Raw genomic sequence first — 24,883 nt, 5'->3', positions numbered from 1 at the left:
TTTCATTTTCTGGATGATTATCATATATATGTGCAAAATATAAACATAATAGATTTTTTTCCCCTCTTTATTTGTTTTAGTGTACTGTGTTGCAGTACCCGAATGAATCGCGCGGGGCGTACCTGTGACGTCACGCCGGAAAATAAATCCAGCGCTGTCCACCAGGCGCCTTTTCTCGTTTTTGAGCTGCATTTCATCTCAATGGAAAGAACAAGAGAGAAAATGAGGCGGCGGTGTCATACCATCACCGCTATCTGACACATTCCCATTCCCCCCGTCGCAAACTGAATGCGATATCGCCGGCGTGACAAGTGGGACGCCGGCTGCCGTGGACGACGAGCTGACGTCAAGGCTCCTCTTGTGGCAGCATCCGCGGGGCAAGGTAGGAAAGCTAATGACCGACTGGAAGCTAATGCACGCTACCTGCTCGCTTAGCTAGCCGCACAACGCCACCGAGGGGTGCTGTAAATGAAAATTATTATCTTTTTAAGCCAACACGTCGGGGGGAACTAATCAGTCGTGATTAAAGCCCACGCAGTGACGACCCTTTCAGTTGAAGTGAGTGAACGTCAAAGTCTTTGCGTGGAAGTCAAGATCAATTCCATCTTGTAACAAACTACAGCCTAAAAAAAATAGCTGCTGCCTATTGTTATTAATCGTCTCCTAAAGTAAACTTTAATTTTGTTTTTGTTCAGAAAATGACCAAAGGATATAACTATTAAAATAGATGCATATAATACAAATCACACAAGTTCATTTTATTTTATTACTTTTTTATTCGATACTTTCCATTTCCAATCAATCAAGTGCATGGAACCCGTACCATTCAACCATGAACGTCAAACAAAACAAAAAGAAATAAAAACACACACACAAGAAACGCTAGGGGGTAACTATACATGTCAAATTAAATAAACAGAAACAGTCTTTATTGCCTTTTTATTCTTACAATGTCTAATTGACAGAAAATAAAGCCTGAGTTCGTTAATGAAGGCCAAAAAAGTTAATTTTAGTTAGTTGGCAATAGACCCTTCCAGCTGACGTCACTGCTTTAGCTTCTGCTGCGCCTCCCGGAGGGCAAACTTCCCGTAACAAATGAATGTACAGAGCTTGATTTTCGGCCGACGTTTTCGTTTAAAAGGTGGGAAATATGTCAATTGTCACAAAAAACGTCCCGAATAGGACACTACATTACTGCGACTCATTGAAACCAGCTGTTTGTAGCCGCTAGCTACAAAAAAGGAGTCTGTTGGAAGGCAAAGTGGAAGCGGATGCTTAAGGTATGTTGTTTTTGCTTGAAACAGCATGTCAATTACTACTTTCATGGTGTAAATTGTCATTCAGTAAATCGTTTATGTTCGGATATACTTGTTGTCTTGCTGTATATCGAAGTTTTCAAGCTATCTTAGCTTGTAGCTGCTAACAAACAAATTGACGCCCTGCCCTCCACCGCAAGGGGCGCACTTAATCGTGACGTCACACTGGAAGGGGCTATTGTGTAGTACTGTTCAAATGTGTAGTGAACCACAGACTGAAGTAAGAGTCATGTTACTTTGGAATAATATGACTTAAGTAAATTACTAAAGAATAATAATTAAAAAAAAAGTCCCTCAAATATGGCAGCCTGAGATACGAGAAAATGCTGGGAGTGAATGAGATAAACATTTGGGGGTTCAGTGTTTAAGAGAGAGAAGTAAATGGAACCCCAAAAATGGAGAAACATTTTATTCCCTCCATAGGAAAGAATGTAAATATGCTAATAACCAATATTGTTGAGTTGGCATCTGTTTGGCGAGCAAGGCTTTATTTATTATGCTTTTTTTTTTTTATTTATTTTTTTTTATCAATTTGTAAGTATTTTACAGGTACAGTGCAGTATTTGTCACATGAAATTGAGGTTTAATACAAAATAAAAAGGAATCGTGGGGAAAATACAGCTCAGCATGTATATAGAAACACACCCAACACAGGAAGGGACACGTCAGAGTTGAAGGGAATCCTATTTGTGGTTAAAGATGCCACTCACTGTCTGATTATTTGAGGGAGCCGCTTATCTCTTTCAAGTCAATGACACCCAGAGATTGCTGGCTATCTTTTTTTTTTTTTTTTTTTTTCTCTCATCAGAAGTCATATACTGATATATGGAGGTAATCTTTTTCTGGGGCGCCATCTGTTACCATCGTAAAAGCTTTGACTTTTTTTTTTTTTTTTTTTTTTTTAAATCATTTTAACTTTTCATACAAGTGGGAAAAAGATGTCAAACTCTGCTCAAACGGATAGATGGGCCATTTGTAGATGAGGTAAAAAACAAACAAAGTGTATGTACTTATGAATACGAGTACAGGAATACATCAATTATTATTATCGGTGAATAATTACTAGGGCTGTCAAACGATTAAAATTTTTAATCTGATTAATCACACTTTTAAATTTTGATTAATCACGATTAATCAGCTAAATTAGTTGCATATTCGCGTAATATAAAATAAATACAAAATATCGTAATGTTTTGACATTAACGCATTTTATTATCTGAATGTTATTTGCAAACATTGATTAAAGGCATGTACGCAATTGCATGCATGCGTGTATTGCTCAAAACGTAACAGCATCATATCAATTGGGTGCAATTCAGCAATTATTAATTAATTAAACGCAAATTACTTTTGTTTTATCTACAGTCCCGTCGGGGTGTTTTTTTTTTTTAAAGCCAAATTTACTACCGAGCACACCAACTGGAGTCACCCCGCTCATTTTGGAACAACAGGCGTAAGAAATGCCGTGCATTGACCTCATCACTGACCTGCGCAGCCTTCGGTTACGTTCAAGACTCAAGTGCGGTCAAAAAAATAGTGCTATTAATCTGCGTCAATATGTGATTAATGCGACAATTTTCTGTGATTAATTAATCTATTAATGCTTTAACTTTGACAGCCCTAATAATTACGTACTTTGTTCATAAAAAAAAAAAATTCATCATCAGATTATAATTGTATTATTTCCATCCAGCCATTTTCTATACCGCTTTTTCTGCTGTTTTGCTGAAAATTATATATTAAATTATTTATTTAATGAATATTTTATTTAATATTTTTGCAATTAATAAGTTGAACAAATATTTAATGAGAAATTAATGCAAATTATTAGGAGTGTGAATTGCCTAGTATCTCGCGATTCGATCTGTATCACGATTCATAGGTCACAATTCGATGTAATACCGATTAATCCCGATATGAATCTGTAAGAGTTTTTTTAAACTCAATTTTAGAAAATGTTAATCAGTAAACTTGTACATGTACACTGTAAGATTTGTATGATAATGTATTTAACTGAAAATTTCAACGCTGTATTTAACAGGTTGTAATCTGTTTCATGTTTGAAAAGCATTAAAATAAAATATTATGGCCTAATGTTCCATTAATATAACATTCTTCCATGCTTTAAGTGTGAACCCTAACCCTAAATAAGACTTTTTGTTGAATATTTCCATCAAAAATTGATGTCTAAATATCATTCGGCTGGATATTGAATCGATACGAGAATTTCGTGCTGTAATATCGCGATATATTGCCAAATTGATTTTTCTTAACACCCTTAGTGTGTGCACTTATGAGTACGAGTACAGATGTACATCAATTATAATGATCAGTAAATAATTATGTAGTTTGTTAGTTTAAAAAAATCATCATATTATAATTGTATTATTTCCATTCAGCCATCTTCTATACCGCTTTTTCTGCTGTTTTCCTGAAAATGTAAATTATTTATTTTATTATTTTATTGAATATATTTGCTACTAATATGTTGAATAAACATTTAATGTGAAATGAATGCAAATTATCCAATTGTATGTTAAAAGATGAATTTATGTAACAAATATTTCAAGAGTCTAATATGTAAATGGATGGTCGGATTAAAAAACCTTTTATTTTACACATGTTATTATATTATCAATCACTCATGTTTTATCAATTATTTCATGAGATAAATTATGAGAAACAAAGCATGTTAATTCAGTAGTTGAATGAAAAAAATCAGATGAATTATGCAAAGGAGAAGAAAGTAGTAGAAACCGATACTATTGTTGTGAAAGATTATGTAATGATGCAAAAAAATGACCCAATTTGATCATCATTTTACAACTAATGGTTTTAAATGGCCCCTCAAGTCTGCATGATGTCTTTCACCTGTGGCCCTCCGAGGTGGTGGTGGTGTCTAAAAGCCTCTCATTTAACCATGAGTGTTCCTTTGTGGTGACGACAATGTGTTTGCTGAAGCGAGCGGCATGGCGGTTAATGACGGTCTTGCTGATGATGACTGCAAAGCTACCCCATAATTAAGGGGGTGTCACTCACTCACCCGGCAACCCACGAAGAATAGAAAATGAAACGAAGAACTGATGATACTCTATTGTGAGAGTTTTGAGAATTCCGTCTACACCTTGCTAGCATTGTCTCTCATGTGTGCCCGGAACTTGTTTGGCAGCAAACATTCCCATCTTAAAATCATGTTTATTTCTCGCCCGCGTCTCATTGAATTCCGCGCAGCCAGAGCGACTCCACCTGGCATCAAAGCTCGAGGTAGGCAGCTTTACGATCACCTTCTCCTAAATTGTTGTAATTGTTTGAAGACAAATGCGACGATTGACATTCCTTGCTGTGGAAACTTCAAATTTGTATTCTGCTCCAAGATTGACCAACTGCTATGTACTATAATTTATTTTATAATTTATATATATATATATATATATATATATATATATATATATATATATATATATATATATATATATATATATATATATATATATATATATATATATATATACTGTATGTGAACATTGTAGCTTTTTGCTTGGTGGGGGGTTACTGTATCTTAAAAATACCTTCATCCCATGAAAAGTACAACGTTATTTTCTTATTTATTCTCCATGTGCATTTTTTTTTCTGAAGTGTTTATATATATATATATATATATATATATATATATATATATATATATATATATATATATATATATATATATATATATATATATTATATATATATATAATATATATATATATTATATATATATATATAATATATATATATATATATATATTTTAAGATACAGTACCCCCCACCAAGCAAAAAGCTACAATGGTCACATACAGTATTATATATATATATATAGGAGGGGTTATCTCAAGCAATTTTAGTGGAATACAGTTAATGAATTTATTTAATCTCTTATTATTTTAACCTTTCTTTCGTTTATCACAAAAAAAGTATGACTGTTCTCATAAAAATTTGACTTTATCCTCTTAGTGTTACATTTTTGTCTAAACGAGTATGGGAAAAAAAAAAGAAAATTAAAATCTTTTCCAAAATACACAAGTTTGTATAATGTTTGTAGTTTTGTGACACCATTATTTGCTCAATAAATTTTATACATTTATTATTTTATTGGCGTGCCATTAACTTTTTTCTAAAGAATCCGATTTTTTATTTCTAAAAAATAAAAATACGACTTAACTCCTATAAGCACAAAATTTTTGTTCAAAAATAAAATACAACACATGGGCGGCACGGTAGTCGAGTGGTTAGCACGTCCGCTTCCCAGTTCTGAGGTCTCCGGTTCGAGTCCAGGCTCGGACCTTCCTGGGTGGAGTTTGCATGTTCTCCCCGTGCCCGCGTGGGTCTTCTCCGGGTACTCCGGTCTCCTCCCACATTCCAAAGACATGCATGGCAGGTTAATTGGGCGCTCCGAATTGTCCCTAGGTGTGCGTGTGAGTGTGGATGGTTGTTCGTCTCTGTGTGCCCTGCGATTGGTTGGCAACCAGTCCAGGGTGTCCCCTGCCTACTGCCCAGAGCCAGCTGAGATAGGGGCCAGCAGCCCCTGCGAAAATACAACACTCTAGCAAATGAGTATCTAATTTTATCTCAGTGAAACTTTATTTTTGTAAGATTACAAATTAATTCCTTTATTAGTGTTTCTATCTTAAAAAGCAATTAAATTTTAGCTTCAGAAATGAGTTTTTAAGAAAATAGCATTTTTGTTTCTGCTTTATATCTTTTTTTAATGTCTTTTCTCTAAAATTGATGAAACATTTTGTCTTCAAAAAATTTGACTTTGTGAACTACATCATTTCATTTTGAAAATATTTTTTTTAAAAATATATTTTACGCACACATGCAACTTTTCACGAATGACCTGCTTTAGCTGTCAATTTTCCCAGCCACCTGCTTCAGATGCTGAAAGAAAAAAGTAATTGGTTGTGTTTAAATTGCTGGCAATTTAGAGACGTTTATATTTTTCCCATAACTTAACATAGTGAGACGTCAGGGTTGCGTCGAGCTTTTGCTATGCGTGCTTTTTTTTTTTTTTTTTCCCTACAAGTGTTGTTTAGGTCGGGTATCTGAACGCTGACGTCTGCCAGTCTGGCTGGCATCAGCATCCGCGTTATCTGCTACGCCGCTCCAAACAGGCCTTGGACTCTTGAACGGTCACATGCGAGCGAGCGGACACGGTGACTGCGCTGCTGACATTCATGGCATGTTGCTGACATTGTTGTTGATTGAACGGCAATTCAAAAAGCAAATACCTTCTTTTATTCTCATAATTGGAGTTTTTTTTTTTTTTTTATATAAAAAATACATGTGTCTTAATCTCAAGAGTGTGGAGGACCAAAACTGCCAAAATTCAAAATGAATAAATGACTAAATAAATAAATAAATGACTAAAAGTGAAAATAAAAACGAATATAAAAAAATACAATTCGAAAATATTTTAAAAAAATATATATAAATGGGAATAAAAAGAAAAAAGAATATAAAGATACATAAATAAATACATTTGTATTTAATTTCTGAATTATTATTATTATTATTATTTTTTTTATATCCGTTTTTATTTTTACTTTTAGCCATTTATTTATTTATTTATTTATTTATTTACTCATTTATTTTGAATGTTGGCAGTTTTGGTCCGTACTGCCAAGTCGAAATGTTATTCAAATGAGGGGGTGGTCCTAAGCGTGTCTTGGGTGGGACTCCGCCGTTGCAAACTGCAAACTGTCAACTCAACTAGCGACTGGAGTTGCTCGACAACAAGTCGAGATGACAGTGGACAAGATAGTCGCCCATTGCTGGAGCTCTCCCATTGCAAGCCGGCGAGACTTCCTTGTTCGCCGCGCTGCTCATTCGACCAATGACAGGCAGTTTGCAACGGCGGAGTTCAACCCAAGACACGTTTAGGACCGCCCCCTCATTTGAATAACATTTCTACTTGGCAGTACGGACTAAAACTGCCAAAATTAAAAATAAATGACTAAATAAATCAATCAATAAATGGCTAAATACATAAATTAAAAGAAAAGACAAAATAAATAAATAAATGACTAAAAGTGAAAATAAAAAGGGAAATAAATATAATTTGAAAAATAAATACAAATGTATTTATTGATGTAGATATATATTTTTTGTTCTTTTTATTTCTATTTATTATTTGGGATATAATTTTTGAATGATATTTTTTATATCCGTTTTTTTTTTCACTTTTACTCATTTATTTATGTAGTTATTTATTTATTTTGAATTTTGGCAGTTTTGGTCCTCAATAGTCTTAATCTCAATAGTACCATTTTTCTTTTTTCTTTTTTTTTTCTTTTTTTTTTTTTTTTTTTTTAAACCTTTTGCTTGTCCCGTTAGGGGTCACCACAGCGTGTCATTCGTTTTCATCAAAAGTATATTATTCCCATATTACAACTTTTTTTTTTCTTCTACTCAATAATACTTTTCTATGACTGTATTTTTTGAATGAAATTACGCATGGCTTTCTTGAAAGAAAATTACTCTTAGTAACATTTCTTTTCTTGCTTTTTTACTATTTAGGGATGGAACCGATAATCAGTCTGACCGATATTGGGCATTTTGATGATTATCCGTATCAGTCTCAGGGAACTGTTTATTAAAAATTTCAGTTAACTTTATAAGAGATGAAGTTGATCTTGGGAACCTTCTGAACAATTTTTTGTTCACCATTAAAAGTTTAAGATTTCAGGTGTTTTTATATTTTTGTGAAAAAAATATTTAGTATAGAAAACGATAGCGAGCAATATGGTATTTACTTAAGTTTCCATGTAAATTTTAAGACGTACTGATAACCTTGGGAGCTCTCTGAACACGTTAGAAATTTTAAAAGGATGTCTGTTGTCAACGATAATGACAAAAAATGTCGCCGTTTTGACAAGTCAGTGAAATTGTTCAAGAAACATGCTTTAAGACATAACAACAAAGTCAAGATTGACATCTGTATTTAAAAAAAAAAATTGACGCCAGTATCCTTTTTCCCAAAAAGGAATTATCGGCTCCAAATATCGGTTATTGGCCTCCTTAACTACTAATAATCAGCATCTTGTCCCCAGCTGACCTTATGATGTTGTTGTTGTTGTTCTTCGAAGAGTGTCTTCGCCAGCGGCAGCATCCGAAATGTTTTGATTCTTCGAGTGATTGTTGTGGTATTTCGGCCCCGTCTCGTGGTACCGGTTTGACAGTTGTGTTGAAGAAGAGCCTTATCGTTGACCTGAGAGATATATATGGTTGATTGACACCAGATATTTTTTTAGCTGCCCTTGCTTCGCCACTATTCTTATTCTTAGATCTGCGTCGGTCCTTCCTGATTGCTTCCCAGGTAGGTGAAGCATTCCACTTTTTAAAGACCCCGTGATAAGACGTATGCAGTACTCAGTTGTGGAGATGTGGCGCGATACTGTTTTTCACCATTTCAGCTTACCTGATTTAAAATGGCGCTGCGTGATGCTCTTTGGTGTCTGGCATGAGGTGCTGCTTTGCATGCTTTGCATGCTTGACATGCGCACACTCATGGCCAACAACATGGCACTCTGGAGTGGCCATGTCTGCAGGGTGTCCAACGGTTAAGATACGTTTTCGGGTTTTAGTCATAGTGAGCTAATCGAGCTAATTGCACCGGATGAACTGCTGTTGCAAATCAGGGCGCTCAAGTTCTTATTAACTGCTTTACTGCCAGGAACGTTTAATAACGATTACTAAAATCACGATGTATGCTGCCATAAATGTTAAAGGGATCGTTCGGATTTTTTAACATGAATGTCAATTTGATCCTCACCTCTCGTGTGTGCGATCAGCACTGACTTACCCCTGACAGCGTTCTGTGACACGCGTTCTGGTTTGGGCGTTGGACGAGAGGAAAATAGTCCAGCAAGCTGGCTGGGGTCTCGGAAATAAAGCGTTTTTCTTCTAAAAACTATTTGTTTTCAAAAGCGTGATACATTTCCATCACAATACTCTTTCCTGAATAAAGTCAAACGCCATTACCGCCAGCCACTACTTTTCTGTTCGTTCGTATCAATGCACGGCGCCCTGTAGAGCGCTAACCGACGCACTGCAGCCAGCTAGCTGATACTTCTGCCGAAAAGGCAAACAACTTCAGGCGGCAAACACTATTAGTGGTTTTTAAAACATTGACTTATTAAAACAACCATAAAACATCAAACTGTTTTTTCCGATCATTTGTATATCAACACTAGTTCCTTGTTTACCTTCTGACTTGTTTAAATAAAAAGGAAAAAAAACACACCAGAGGCTCAGCACTAAATGTCCTCATGTTCAAATAAACAAGTCAAGTATAACTAAGATAGTCAACATTAAAATAGATTAGGAGTTGGTCAATTTACTTTCAATATTTTTCATTCAGGTAGCAAGAGCAGTCACACTTAATAGCCTACACAACAACCGGTTTCAGTAATAAAATTTCTTCAGTTGATAAGAACATCCTTACAATAATTTACACACAAAAAAGAAAACACTGTTCTTTGGCACCCCATTTAGCCAGTAAAGTACATCTCACAAAACAACAGGTTGTATTGATTGCATCAAATTCTCCACAAATGACAAAAACTCACTTTTTGATTGTTGGCAGCCCGTTTAGACAGTAAAGAAAGAAAGAAAGACGTGGCTTTCTAAAACATGTTCCATTTTTCGAATTCACCACAATTAACAATAAAAAAAACATCCTTAACAATCACTTTTATTAAAACAACAACAACATTGAAATACTAAAATTAAAAAGAGTACAATAGCTATCAGATTTACCTTAAACAATCACTTATCAAAAATACCGGTAATACCTTTTATATTCTGTAGGCAGCTTGTTCACGTAGCAAAGTATATACTGTAAGTAAGACCTAGAAAACAAGTTGAAATGATCCAATACAGATATGGAGGGAAAAAACCTCCATAAAATTACAGACCAAACAGTAAAGTTCAATTCTAATACTTTTATTGATCAAATTCCCATCACAATGACTTTTGAAAGTTTGAATTCTCTGACAGCCAGTTTAGTCAGCTAATTCATCAGGACAAGATAATTAAGTACAACCTGGCGTATGCAACAGCTGAACACAAATGGCTCACAATTGACCTTAACAATCAATATTTAAATAATGAATAAGGCCTGTTCTGTCATGCAACATGCCTGCAAACAACAATTTTCCACACTTCCAAGCTGTTCAGAGGTCTTTACTTTGGATTAGGATGAGCTCAAGACGCAAGTTACCTCAGCGTTCTTTGTTTTGAGTCGCATGATTTGCACCCGTACGTCACCAAAAAAAAACAAAAAACGCCAGCCCCAAAAATGCAAAGTGCATCCATGCTCTATAAATGTCCTTGAAATGGCCAAGGAATGCTCGATTGTGGTTGCAGAGGAGGAGCTTTGACTCTGTGCTTGACTTGGTCGCCTGAGCCAAGCGGGCAGTCACCGCCGTACTCTTTTGGCTGACGTCCTTGTTGACCCGCCGGTGAGTGGTACCTTTTTGTCTTCGGTTGTCCTTCCTGGTTCCTACCCGCTGAAGCGGTGACACCCCTCCAACCCCCATCCTGCAGGGTGAGCCTCTCGCCTGTAACTGAATGAGCCTGTTTGTTGAACACGAATTAATGTTTCATATAGTGAGCTTACGTATGTGTGCTTGGTGTACATTACGTTTTGGCGCAGAGCCAAAATGGGGGGGATGTGCGTTTGTGAAGTGTGGATGTAGTCGGAAAGATCAACAACGGTTCCTCCCGCCCATGTCACTCAAGACACGTAAAGTGCAGGAATGTAAAGGGCTAGAAGTGGAGTAAAGTACACTAATTATAAGCCTTAAGTCTAGAATTTTCCTGTAGCACTTCATTAGTGGGTTGACTTGATTTGGTTCACTGACTCAAGTTAGTGGACTTAACAGCCACTCGTGATTTCATGGACAGAAAACGCAGATTTGGACGATTTGGTTTACAATAGAGAAAAAAAAAAACAGACTGACCAGATTTTGGTTATTGCCCAGAGCCAGTGGATTCAGAAGAAGCGCCATAGATTCAGGCAGAGCTTTTCAGTTATGGAGTTTCATGGCCCTGACCAGTCCCCTTAAGTTACAGCGTTTTAATTAAGATGTATTAGTTGATCAATCGATATTTGTATCGTATTTGATCAAAAATGAAAGCGACTCAATGTATGTAGATCACAATGAGATTGATTGATTGGACAAAGAAAAAGAATAATTAGAGCTGCAAGCAACTACACCGCACGCTCGCAAGTTCGCAAACCTGGCCACGTTGGGGTACTTGCGTGTTGGGGTGCTGGCACATAGGATGAGAACCCTCTAAATATAAAGATGGTCGCTACTACTACTTGTTGCAGAGGGTTCTGGAACGTAACTACTGCAGTAAAAGAGGGAGACAATTGGACTCATTATTGTGGACTCTTCTCACTTTCTCCTTCTTATTGGCAGATAAACGTCCAGCCAGTGCAACAGCCATGTTGATCGTCTGCCGTCATGACCACACAGCTTCCAACATCCTCCGATCGCTGCCCATCTTGGTCTTGGCCTTAATCCTGCTGCTTTGTCCAGTAGCGGCTCAGGATGACGTTCACACTCACGTTCAGTCCCCAGCCCAGGTTCTCAAGGACCTGCTGGCCCGCCACGGTGACAACGGCACCATTACTGTGCCACAGCTACGCTCCCTTCTGGCACTTCTCAGCCAGGGCCAAGGCAACGCCAAAACGGATGCGATACACCAGGATGTGACCGCCACGTCTATGCCAAGCAAACTGAACAGCTCCAAGGTGAGAGCAAAAGAAAGTGGATGGTTTCCTAAACAAACTCAGTTCACGATTCGAAGTTCATATTGAATGGTGGACTCACCAGAAACACAACACACTCAGATGACTTGCTTCCCTGCATATTTCTCTGGCTTAACGTCGCTGAGGATTGTCCTTATGAGTTTGAACCTTTAATGCACTGCCAAGAACGCAAAAGTGATCAGGTTGAAGGTCATTCCAGTTCACATGACTTGAGGTCCTGTATATAAACGACCACTTACCCACCCATCACAGTCATTTTAGTGCTTCCTGTTTTATTTGTTTGCGTTTTGCAGTGCTTGCCGGAGGAGAAGCTGTCCATCTACAGCATGGGCGAGCAGTCTCGGCTGGACGGGCCGGACTTACAGGAGTTGTGCCCAACCATGTTGCAGCAGCTTGATGCCGGCGCGTGCCGAGCTCACAGTAAAGACGAGCTGAGCGGCGACTCCTCGCCGAGGCCGACTGATGCTGAAGGTACAACATAATACAGGTTTTAATCTCAAGTCTCTCGCAGGGCGAGGTGCATCTGACGAATGAACCCCAATCAATTAAAAGGGGAAACAACAATGATATATATATATTTTTTGTAATGAAATGTAACGTATAATACACACAACCACTCGTGGGGGTATAACTACTTGACTCATTTAGCCATTTATAGCAGTAAGAAGATGAACGTCACATGACCAAACCCAGGAAACAGGTCAGCCAGCCTGTGATGGGCCGTTGCTTGAGCTCTGAGCACCCGTGATGTCATTTTCAGTTGACAGCAAGTGGTAAAAAGTGTTTTGAAAGGTATTAATTGTACCTGAAAAATAATGAAGTTATCAAATTAATTATAGACATAATATTTAAGACTTTATTGTGGAAAAATGTCTAAATGAGTGAAGTATCCCTTTAAAGGGAAAAAGCACCCACATTTCTGAAAGCTATGTATATAAATAGGGGTGTCAAAATTAGTACGTTAATTTAAAGTTCGTTTAACACCACGATTACTTGGAAAGCCTGTACTGAGGGAATTCCAGTCGCAGTGCAGCAGACATATTTCTATTAGTTTCATATTTTTTTTTCCACTTTTATGTTAACCAGATTATTCACATAAAATATATTGATAGATAGATATGACATTTGTGATTAATTGTGTTAACTATTGAAGTAATGTGATTAATTACGATTAAACATTTTAATCACCTTACACCCCTAATTGTAAGTCATTAACCCCCCTTCCCCCCCCTAAAAAAATCAACAAATAGGAGAAAGTGTATGTATTCATTGGACATCACATATACCACATAGAAGAATGAGACTTAATATTGTCACAGTGAAAATAAAAGCATGTGACAATATGAAGCATCTTAAATATTATACTTTTTAATTACAGTAAATATTAAGTTTCCTTCTTCTGTTTTCATTGGACAGCAATATCTCGTTTCACATTTGGGGTCATCCTTTGAGATTTTCTGGGAGATATATATTATCAAGTCTCTTTTTTAAAAAAAAATAATAATTTTATTTTATTTTTTTTTCTTCCTTCTTTCTAGGTCACACACAGGAAACTAGAGACGGCTCATTGCCTTGTGTATTTTTTCTTGCAGAGATTCTCCTCATCTAACTCTTTATTTTTTTTCGACAGTCTGCAACTAACATGACCCAGTACAGTTTGTGTTGGCAATGAAGTACATTAATCCCCCACCCCCGTTCCCCAGTGTGGGGCTTTTCTTTCCTGAGCGTGTCTGTGGTCAATGTCTTCGCCCTCACCGGAGTCTTCGTCGTGCCCGTGATGAAGACTCGCTACATGAAGCACGTCTTCACCTTTTTCATCGCTTTGGCCATTGGCACCCTCTACTCCACCGCCGTCCTGCAGCTGCTGCCGGAGGTTTGATGCCCCCTCACCCTTCCCCACCTCCTTTTTACATCCCATGTTACACCCGCCAAGTCGCGCAAAATGCCGGAGAGCTTCACGCTAAGAGTTGCCTCAACATTCCCTCGGGCCTCGCTGTTTCCTTCCTGTCTTTGTTTAGTCAAAGGTGGAACGCTGTACGGGTTTCTGTCTTTGTCCTGCTACTGCATTGTGTGAAAAAAAAACACTGGGTTCTTCATTTGGGCATGAATGGAAGTCTGTCTGCTGCTTTTGAGTAATTAAAGTTAATTTTGTGCCTCTCCCTCCCCTTTGTCTACAGAGCCTTAGGTCAGAGTATGGTGCAAACACCTGAATGGACAAAAGCATCACTGTCTGTGTGCGTGTGTGTACGTGTTTGTGTGTGTGTGTGTGTGTGCGCTAGTAGCCCCTTTTACACTCTTTCAAAAATTGGCCTATCGGAGATGCAACAGTAGTCTGGATTTGTCGGTCTGTGCCTTTCACGCAGAAACTAGCCAAGTGGGAGGTTACCCCCCTTTTTGCCTGCAGGGTAAGAGTTGAAACAGCTAGTCGGCACGTCAACGTTGCCACCCTTCAATGACGGTTATAGTTCGAAGTCTATTAACTCATTCACTCCCAGCCATTTTCACTAAATCAACCCCCTTTCGCTCCCGGCTGTTTTACTAGATTTTGACTGATTTTTGTAAGGCCCACAGAATATTGTGTTCTACTGCTACAAAAACACGGAACCCACCAAAAGAGAGATTTTTTTCATCAGGAAAAGAAAAAATATTTGTATCCGTTTCTGTTTTCCACTAATTAGAATTAGAATATAGATAAGTTTCATCATCATTGACAAACCTGTTGAAAACACTGGGTAAAAGGGCTTGTTGCAACATGGCCCTGGCTGATCTCTTATACTCAGCTGCCACCTGCTAGCCGTGTTTTTTTTTTGTTTTTTTTTGGAATAACTACCATTGCTTTAAGCGATCTCTTCAGGTCAGAAGCCACATTAAAGCCCTTCTGTATGCTCTAGCATAATAATGATAATAATAAAAACGTATAAGTGTGTTTTTGGGACCATGGCAATATTTTAAATAGAACGTGTTTGTACATTTTTGAGAGCATATGAGTTAATTACGAAGCCAATCATGACGTTTTGGCATTATCAGCAGACACCTCACTGAAATCAACACGGCTGCAGCAAACTAGCAGCAGTGCCTCAAGCCAAGTATGGAAATATTTGACTTAAAAATGACATTGATAGCCTGGTCGCAAGCAAAATATGAATATTAGGCGATGAATAATCGGCCATCTGAAAAGGCATCCGAATCCTCACGTCAGTGAATTGACCAAACAAATTTTGACATGCAGTGTGAAAGGGGCTAGTGTGTGTGTGTGTGTGTGGGGGTGTGTGTGTGTGTGTGTGTGTTGAAATTCCCCTTCCTTTCCTAAATGAGCAGAGTGGGAACGTGGAATAGGAGATGCACAATAAGCCTGCCGTGTCTCTGAGGACGTGAAGGTTGCTCATTTACCTGCCCTACGTTCTCATTTCCCCTTCAGGTGGTGGTTTATCCGATTCAGTCGCTTAACTCGTTCCACTAACTCTGTCTGTCTGTCTCTCTTTTCCCTCCTATTCCTCCCTCCGTCTCATCTCCCCTGCTGTGGTCAGTGTGGGGCTATGGGTTCCTGTGCGTGACGGTCATCTCGCTGTGCTCGCTGGTGGGGGCCTGCGTGGTGCCCTTCATGAAGAAAACCTTTTACAAGCGTCTGCTGCTCTACTTCATTGCGCTGGCCATCGGCACGCTCTACTCCAACGCCCTTTTCCAGCTCATCCCAGAGGTAGTGGGTTAGCATTACCGAGCGAGGCCTTGTCAGTGTTGATCTAATATTACAGCTAGTGGAAGAAGAGTTCATAGTAGCAGTAGCATTAAGTTGCGTTTGTATGCCTAGTACACAAAGTTGTGACATTAAAAAAAAAAAAAAAAAAATCTTGAGTATGTGAAAATTCATCTAAAATTTATATCACCGTATAGTTTGAATCTCATCACCTTAATGTTATATGTCGCAATCTGAAATTTGATGTAGAAATTAGCATGGAAATATTTCTAAATGGGCCTCAGTGTGGATGCACTCCTGGGTGCCTTTCCTCACAGGGTTCTTCTGTGCCCCACCATGTTGCGTTGCGTGTCTGTGGGTACGATCATGGGGGGGAGGGGGGTTCTTTTTATTGTATTATGGTGATTTTAATTGTTCAGCACTTTGAGTTGCATTTTAATGTATGAAAGGTGCTATATAAATAACGCTTGATTTGATTTATACAGCCCCATAAGTAAGCAAAGCCTAAATGGGAAAAAAAGAAATACATTGTCAAATATTTACAATTAAAACAGCACTCTGTGGTGCAAAATTAACACAAATAACATTTACGATATTTTTTCTCTTATGGGCTACTCGTCTTGGAGTACGTACGTGTCAACATATTAATTAATTTCCGGTTTTCAGACGTGTACGCTTTCTTTGTAGCTGTTGTATTTCTTTCTCTTTAGGCACTAAAATTAGTTTATATGTTTTGTTTTGTTTTGTGGCTCATGGTTGGTTACTCTCTGCTGTACCTTGGTGCCAGACAGACTTGCCATAAAAGCGTACTGTTAACACCTAAGCACTCATTCTTGTTTCGCTGATCTACATTTCACATTAGCTTAGCGGTTAGCATGGTTTCTCAATCGTCTTTTGCCGGTTTCACACATGCTTAGTTAATTGCTCCTTTTCCTCCTTTAGTAATAATAATGCTAATTTGTCAAAATTATTGCTTAGTTGCCATCTTGGAGGTGAAAAATAGTGAGCGGAGCTATTATTTAGCCGGCTGATGCTCGGAGCTGTTAGTTTAGTGCCTAGCGTTCCCTGCTAGTTCCAGCAGCGCAAAGCAGAATGGATAACTGTGTGACATCCCGCTATTTTTCCCGCTCAGAGTTAGTTTAAAAAAGGCTAATAATCCACAAATCAGAGATGAAGTTGCAGTAATTTGTTTTTGTTTAAAGAAGTGATTCTACACTTATGCTAACTGGTCAGTGTGAGTGTTGGAGGTGAAAATCCATCACAGTTCAAATTGCCAGGAGTGACTACGCCATGGGGCCGTATCGTGACCAGCTAACTGAACTATGTATGCGACTTTAGAGTTCATTTAACTTGAATAAATAATTATGTTGAAGAAAACATAGTGAGTCACATAGCTGTGAAAGAGTAGTGTCCATGACAGTTGTCATAAATCACCCTGGACCAACGTTATTATGTCACTAAACTAAACACTTGGTTGTTGATGTATTTTCTTTCTTTTGTTTTTCTTCCGCCCATACCAGGCCTTTGGCTTTGACCCTATGGTCAACTTCTATGTGTCAAAGTCTGCTGTGGTGTTTGGAGGCTTTTACCTCTTCTTCTTCACCGAGAAGATCCTTAAGGTGCTCCTCAAACAGAAGCACACAGTGAGTGACATTCATTTCTAATTACGGGAGAATATATGTTTTGAGGCAGAACTGTGGTGTCGTCGTTGGTAGCAAAAATAGGCACATTTGTACACGAGCTCCTATAGCCACAATGCAATTATACAATGAATGGCTAATGGTTAGCGAGTTAAGAGCCAGCCGCTAACCTGAGCACGCAACTCATTTGCTGATTCCACGACACTTTACTATGCCACACCTCCACCATATCAAAGTCACACATATTACACTGTGAAACATAAGGAAGGTGCTTCCAAGATAAGAACAATTAGCACTTTATTGTTTAATAATGTAAAATCCAATTTAATCTGATTCAGACCCGTCACCAGAGCCCAGGCTTTCACACAATGCATGAGTGGACCCAATTATTATGAATACTATAAAGACAGTTGAGAAGTTGTATGTATGGAAGTAGGCGTGGAAAGTGGGACTTGGAAAAAGTTAAATGTCATTCCCATTGAAAATGAATGGGGGAAAAGTTGGTATTTAACATTAAATTGTGCGAATTCTGTAAGTACCGTGAAATCAGACGATATATTCCCAAGATGGGGCAAATTTTTGAAGCAAGTTGAAATTTGAACAGTGTAAATCGGAAGTATTACACGGCAAAAAAGTGTGGAGAATAAAAAGCCGAATAACGTGGGAATGCTTTCAGCATTCTCACAATGAACGAATGCTAGGAAAGCAGCAATAGTGAAATGTAGTTGTGTGGCGCCACCTTGTGGTGACGACTGTCCTCAACAGACTAATTAAGGAGGGCACATTCACCTGCTAATCCATCCATCCTGTCGCTCCTAGAAAAATTGTTGATAAAGTAATCTACTATTGTCACTAGTATGAGTAGGTAAAAATAATCAAATACATAGACAAAATAATCCAGAATTGTGCAGAGAAAGTTCTGGAGAAAAATGTAATTCGGTCACACTTCTGGGGATTAATTTTACAGTCAAGACAAAGTTACACTTTGAGTGTAAATGAAATAATACAGGTTAAAGGAGGTTCTTTTCCTGACTGACAATTGGTTGACGGCCTATCAGGGTCACGGCCACAGCCATTACTCCAGTGCGGAGCACTACTCTGCGCCCGACAGAGACATGGAGGAGGGCGAGAAACTCCAGCGGAACGGGGAGGTGAGCGGTGGCCACGCGGTGGGCAAAATGGATGCTGGCGAGGGCGAGCTCATGCTGCAACCCTCGCAGACCCCACAGGTACCGTTTCATAGTCTCCAACTGTTTTTTTTTTTTTTGTGTCCAAAATCACACCTGGAGTGATTCTGATTCTTGAAAGAGTGTAGACAAAATAATCCCAAGTCGCTTCTTTCAAACTTTTTTTGTTGTAATCTCTCACTCTCAGGAACCGCCGAGCGCGGATGGCAGCGGGCGGGCCAGCGGGAGGGGCGGCAGCGGCGGCTGCCATTGGCTGAAGGGGACGTCGTACTCTGACATCGGCACCCTGGCCTGGATGATCACGCTGAGCGACGGCCTGCACAACTTCATCGACGGCCTGGCCATCGGCGCCTCCTTCACCGCCTCCGTCTTTCAGGGCGTCAGCACCTCGGTGGCCATCTTGTGCGAGGAGTTCCCTCACGAGCTGGGTGAGTTATTCAGTCCGTCGCCGTTTTGTTTGCATATGTTTCGACAAAATTAAACAAAAATTCTATACATTCAAAGTTACACATCGCAATACTGAGTCAGTTGTTGTTCGCGGTAGACCGATATGTTTTTGTAGTTGGTTTTTTCTTTTTTTTCCTTTTCAGGGACGATTATTCGTTGTCAAGGAGGCCGACAACCGATATTTGAAGCCGATATTCACTTTCAGTAAAAAGTGGGAAAAATATTGGTGTCAAAATGTTTTAAAATACAAATGCCAGTCTTGACTTTGTCTTAAAGCATGTTAATTGATTTTTTTTTTTTTTTTTTTTTTAAATAGACTTTTCCCAAATGTGGATTTTTAAAAAAAATCAAGGTTATCAGTAAGTCTTAAAAAGTTAAATGTTAGTTAAATGTTAATAGTTTTCAACAGTAAATATTTTTTTTGATAAAATTTAATAGCACTTAAAATATTAAATATAAATAAAAATAATCTTTTTCCCACTAAATTAATTAATTTTATTTAATAAATGTAATTTATTTAAAATGTAAGTTTTTTTTCTCCAAAATTTAAAAATACCTGAAATATTAAATATAAATATGAATCAAAAGTTTTTTTTTTCCAAAATTTAAAAATACCTGAAATATTAAATATAAAAGTTTTTTTTCCAAAATTTAAAAATACCTGAAATACAAAATAAAAAAAAAAAAATTAAATGCAAACTTAAACAAGTAAATACCATACCTCTCTAGTTTTTAACAGTACATATTTTTTTCCAAAATTTTAAAATACTGTACCTGAAATATTAAACTTTCAGATTTCTTTGTTTTAATGTTGAACAAAAACAAATTTTTTTGAATGTTGCCAGGGTCAGCAGCATCTCTTATAAAGTTAACTGAAAATTTAAATAAATAGTTCCTTGAGATTAAAATGGTTTTAGATTTACCTTTTATCGGCCGTCTGAGTTGTTTTTTGTTTGTTTGTTTGTTTGTTTGTTTTTTATTACTCTTTTTAATTTTTTAAAAAAAAAGGCAGATCCCATAATTCCATGTCCCATATTCGTCAAAATGCCCAATATCGATGCCTGGCTGATTAGCAGTCTATCCCTAGTAGTTGTGAAAGTCTTCTTTTTTTGTTTGCATGACTGTTGTTGGCCCTCGTGGCCAAGTCGTGTACACCAGAAGCACCCGATATATTATAGCGTGCTATTTTCGTTGTTAAAAGAGTACATTATTTTTATTTTTATTTTTTTTAATTTTTTTTTTGCAACCAATAACTTCACCAGAAGTTGGCTTTGAAGTTGGAAATAAATAAGATAAATTAAATAAATATATATTTTCTTCACAATTGCCAAAAAATGGTGCGAAAAAGGGAAAAAAGAAATCGTAAATGCATCCCTAAATCTCTGTCTACCTCGTTACCAGTGACACCAATGCTGCCTATTTTAAAATCACCCACTTTTCAGCGCCATTTCCACTTCTTGTTTTTCGACAAACTATAAACGACATCTAAGTGGGACTGAATTCAACCACCTCGCTACTTATCTTTTTCTGCCACCTTGTTGATGCGTATCCTCCTCTCCATCGTCCAGGCGACTTTGTCATCCTGCTGAACGCCGGCATGACCATCCAGCAGGCCCTCTTCTTCAACTTTGTGTCGGCCTGCTGCTGTTACCTGGGGATGGGCTTTGGCATCCTGGCCGGAAACAGCTTCTCCCCCAACTGGATCTTCGCCCTGGCGGGAGGCATGTTCCTCTACATTTCTCTGGCGGACATGGTCAGTACCTACTTCAAACATTTCTTTATTTCTTTAGGTTTTTTTTTTAGATTTCTTAAACCGAAACTTGACTCATTGAGACATTTTCAGCAGTAAGTGAATATTTTGTCCAGAATGAATTTGATAACTTCATTATATTTCATGCACAATTAATACCTTTTAAAAACAAAATTTTCCTCTTACTGTCGACTGATGATGACATCACCTGTGCTGAGGAAGTGGGTAACGACCAATCATGGCTCAGTTTGCTAACCAAACCCAGAAAACAGCTGAGCCATGATTGGTCGTTACCTACTTCCTCAGCACAGGTGAGGTCATCTTCAACCGAAAACAAGTGTAAAAATTAGTTTTTAAATGTATTAATTGTACATAAAAAAATAATTAAGTTTTATTCTGGACAAAATAACTTTTCACTGCTGAAAATCGTTCAATGTGTCAAGTATCCCTTTAATAATCCATAATCAATGCAATATAAGAGTTTAAATGAAAGAAACCAGTGTCAAATCTAGAAGAGGGTAGATGAAATAATATAGAAAAAAAATCTGTTTACTGCAACACATTTGGAGAAAGTGTGGATGAAATAATTCAGTTGTTAGGAAAAGAAAATCTGTAGAATTTCATACCTGGAAAGAGCATAGACTAGTGTTAATTTCGTCGAATACTAAACAAAAATAATCTTGTCAATACACATTTTTATCCGGACTAAAACCCTCATGTCTAAACACTAACTAGGACCAAATTAGTACGCATTTTTGTCGACTAATGACGACGAGATGAAAATCAATCAAACTTTATTTATATTGCACCTTTCATACATTCATACTCAAAGTGCTGAACAGTTAAAACATCCATTATACAATGAAAAGAAAAAGCACCCCCCCCCCCTCCCCCTCCCCCATATCCCCATGAACATACCCACACGCAAACCACAAATTGGCGGGGGCACAGAAGAACCCTGTGAGGAAAAGCACAGTTCTTCCACACTGAGGGGGATGACGGCCAACCACCACAATGTACTTCACTTAATAAAAAATGGACTAAAATCTATGTACATTTTAGTTTATAAACAAAAACGAGATGAAAATTACATGATTCTTTGTCTGCTAATCTGTCACTGCGGCACCGTGATTCAGGGTAAAAAGGTTAAAAAATAAATTTAAAAAAAAGTAAATTATAGTTTTAACGTAACATTAATCCAACGGCTACAACGTTTCAACAATATAATGTTAATCCAACCGCTAACTAATGCTGGCTAACTTACTAGCTCATAGCATGGAGCAATAGTAGCCACTTGTTGATATATTGTTAATTGTGAAGTTGTTTTTCTATCAAAAAGATGAGAGAAATTTTTGTGTGAAATAGTTTAAATCTGAAATGTTCAATGTAATCTGATGACCAAAAAAAAAAAAGATTAAATAATTGTCCTAAAACTACACTCAAACGTTGACAGTTTTTGTTGACTCAAACTAGACGAATAAAATTTTCTTGGACTAAAATAAAGTCTAAAATGCTACATTTATAGTTGACTAAAAATTGACTAAATAAAAACAGGATGAGGTTGACTAACTGTGATTAAAAACTAACAAGCGTGATTGAACCTGGACTAAAACTGAGACAAAATTTTTAAAATGGTGGATAAAATTAACACTCGCGTAGACAAAAATGGATGAATTTTTTCCTTTTTTTTTTTTTTTTTTTTTTCTTTCCCCGCAGTTCCCTGAGATGAACGAGGTGAGTCGCGAAGAGGAAGACGCCGGCGGCAGCAGCTTCCTGCTCACATTCGCCATCCAGAACGCCGGCCTGCTGACGGGCTTCGGCATCATGCTGCTGCTCACCACCTACTCAGGACAGATCCAGCTAGCTTAGCCGCCGTTTCTTTGCTTTTCCCGGAAAATCGTGTTGACTGATTGACTGACGACGGCGAGGGAGCCTTCAGGAAGTGATGAGAGCAAATGGTTGGCTTCTTCTTCTTCTGCTTCTTCTGCTTCTTCTTCTTCTTCTTCTTCTTCTTCTTCTTCTTCTTCTTGCGTTTTAGCTCTCTCAGCAAGCAGTCTTGTTTTTTTTTGTTTTTTTTCGGTTTTTCTGTGCGTGATGAAGAGGCGAGATGTCAGCTCCTCTTCCGTCTTTAGATCTGTAGTAAACATTTCTCTCTTTTGCTTCCTTTTTTCAGCGAATAACGGATGACAGGATATATAAATATATATATATATTTTGTTTTTTAATATGCGGAGGGACTGTAAAGAAGCTGATGTAATGCAACGCCACCACCCAAAGAATAGAACAGTTTCTCCTCATCGTTTGTTTCTACTTGTTTATTTTTTAAATGGTGGAAGCAGTATCAACTTGTTTGGACTTGATGTCATTCTTTCAGCTACACTGTGCGGCATATTGACCGTATGTATGGAGGCCAAAATTAAGTAAATATGTCAATTGAGATCTAAATGAATTCAAATTTAAATAATTAATGTACTTCTCCGTGCAATTAATTTCAATGTGCAACATGCATATTATTTATGAAGTATTTTCCCCTTCAAATACATTTTTTATTCCTGTAATTCCAATTTAAAATCATCCCAAATTCTTGATTACAAACATGTATTGTAAACAATGAGGTACATTTTTACAAAATTACATATGACAATGTGATAATTATAATTTGTAATTAATTCATTTGAATTTAGAATTATGTGGTAAATATCAAAGAATTTATAATTTCATTTAATGAATTCATGTCATACCTCCTCTTCATTGCGATACTTTGTACATTCATATAATTATAAACAGTGATTTGATATTGTCCGAGTTTACGTAATTAGTTTACTCACATTATGTTATGAATGAATTAAAATGTGAAATGATTTTATTAAAGTGCCCATTCATTCACTCATGAAATAATTAGACAAATTAACGAAAGGTTGAAAATCATTTTTCACACTTGAATGAATCAAGATCAACGGAATTAATTACTACAATTTAACTCATTTGTGTTCTATAAAAATTGCTTCATATTTATTTAATTTTGGCACCAATAAAAAGATATTTATTGGACTTGGACTTGATGCAAAGACGCACACACGTGCTTTTGTTACTTTAGTGTTTTTTTTTATTTTTATTTTTTTTTATTTTATTTTTTTCAATGTTTGTTTACTGGTCTGTGTACTTGACAAATTAATTTCTAGATGGTTACTGATGCTGTTGCTTATAGCTGCAGCATATCATGTAAAGAAGATGCAGTATGACTTATCAGCGGGCCCGACCAATATGCATTTTATTTGTATTTTTTTGACCGATTCTAAGATCTAGCAGAATAAAATTCAGGTAACTGATTAATTAGCCAATTAATTAAAAAAAAAAAAAAAACATATACTGCAACATATTTTTGGGTTCCTTAATGCTTACAATAGAGATCTGAATTACATGCATAGATTTGACTGATTTACAATGTTTTGTTTGAATGCCATTATCTTTGTCTTATGTTATAATGTGATAAAATGAAAATCTGCAAAAAAAATGGCTGATGAATCGGTCGGGCCTTATCAGAAAGTGTCATTCAGGTAGTAAATGAATTATGAGCTCGGCTCTATTGTTGCGTGATAATGTACGCGGGTGATTATTTATTGTTTCTTTTATGCGTTTTACGGCAACCATGAAAGCTGGACATTCTCTTTCATTTCCTTTTTTTAAAATTTTGGACTAATGCTGACAGTTTATATACTACGGTGAAAAACGATGTGTGTAAGCAGGCCTGCATCACACTTTTGTTACTGTGAATTCCAATCAACTGGATCAATTTGTTCACATTTGTGATCATGAGAACCGTTACAAAGCAACAGATCTTGTTGGTGTGTGTTTTTATATGTTTTAAAAAAAAATAAAAAATTCCAGGAAAGTAAAGACTGTATGCTATTTAAGATGACTTTATATTTGACCAGTAAAAGTAAGATTTTTTTTTTCAATACATGTGTATAATTTATTCTATTTTATTTTGAACAAATTTTAAAGTGCAAACATGCTGCATTTATGT

The 24,883-nt window shown here is 37.1% G+C and overlaps 1 protein-coding gene across 5 annotated transcripts; it reads left to right on the top strand.

Moving 5' to 3' along the window:
- Nucleotides 1-110: 110 nt before the first annotated feature.
- Nucleotides 111-24,753, top strand: slc39a14 (solute carrier family 39 member 14). Of its 5 annotated transcripts, none has more exons than XM_077521533.1 (9): nucleotides 111-382; nucleotides 11,786-12,120; nucleotides 12,432-12,609; nucleotides 13,842-14,011; nucleotides 17,353-17,475; nucleotides 18,531-18,701; nucleotides 18,847-19,087; nucleotides 20,675-20,859; nucleotides 22,573-24,753. In XM_077521533.1, exons 1-9 carry the CDS (start codon nucleotides 289-291, stop codon nucleotides 22,723-22,725), a joined length of 1,650 nt encoding a protein of 549 aa, XP_077377659.1. In that variant the 5' UTR covers nucleotides 111-288; the 3' UTR covers nucleotides 22,726-24,753. The 5 variants fall into 5 exon arrangements, with proteins under 5 accessions (XP_077377659.1, XP_077377658.1, XP_077377661.1 ...); XM_077521532.1 differs by lacking the exon at nucleotides 13,842-14,011 and adding an exon at nucleotides 15,666-15,835 and having other exon boundaries at nucleotides 112-382; XM_077521535.1 differs by lacking the exons at nucleotides 111-382; nucleotides 13,842-14,011 and adding exons at nucleotides 4,479-4,580; nucleotides 15,666-15,835.
- Nucleotides 24,754-24,883: the final 130 nt, after the last annotated feature.

Source organism: Festucalex cinctus, chromosome 5 (genome assembly GCF_051991245.1).
Source record: "Festucalex cinctus isolate MCC-2025b chromosome 5, RoL_Fcin_1.0, whole genome shotgun sequence".
Taxonomy (NCBI): Eukaryota; Metazoa; Chordata; class Actinopteri; order Syngnathiformes; family Syngnathidae; genus Festucalex; species Festucalex cinctus.
The sequence above is the reverse complement of the archived record's forward strand: the minus strand, read 5'-3'. Positions and strand labels throughout refer to the sequence as shown.

Bases quoted from the DNA above. Each gene is read 5' to 3' on its own strand.
- slc39a14 (XM_077521533.1), top strand. From the start codon at position 289: ATGCGATATCGCCGGCGTGACAAGTGGGACGCCGGCTGCCGTGGACGA. The intron at 17,476-18,530 runs GTGAGTGACATT...ACGGCCTATCAG, and splicing joins TCCTCAAACAGAAGCACACA to GGTCACGGCCACAGCCATTA. The intron at 19,088-20,674 runs GTGAGTTATTCA...TCCATCGTCCAG, and splicing joins GGAGTTCCCTCACGAGCTGG to GCGACTTTGTCATCCTGCTG.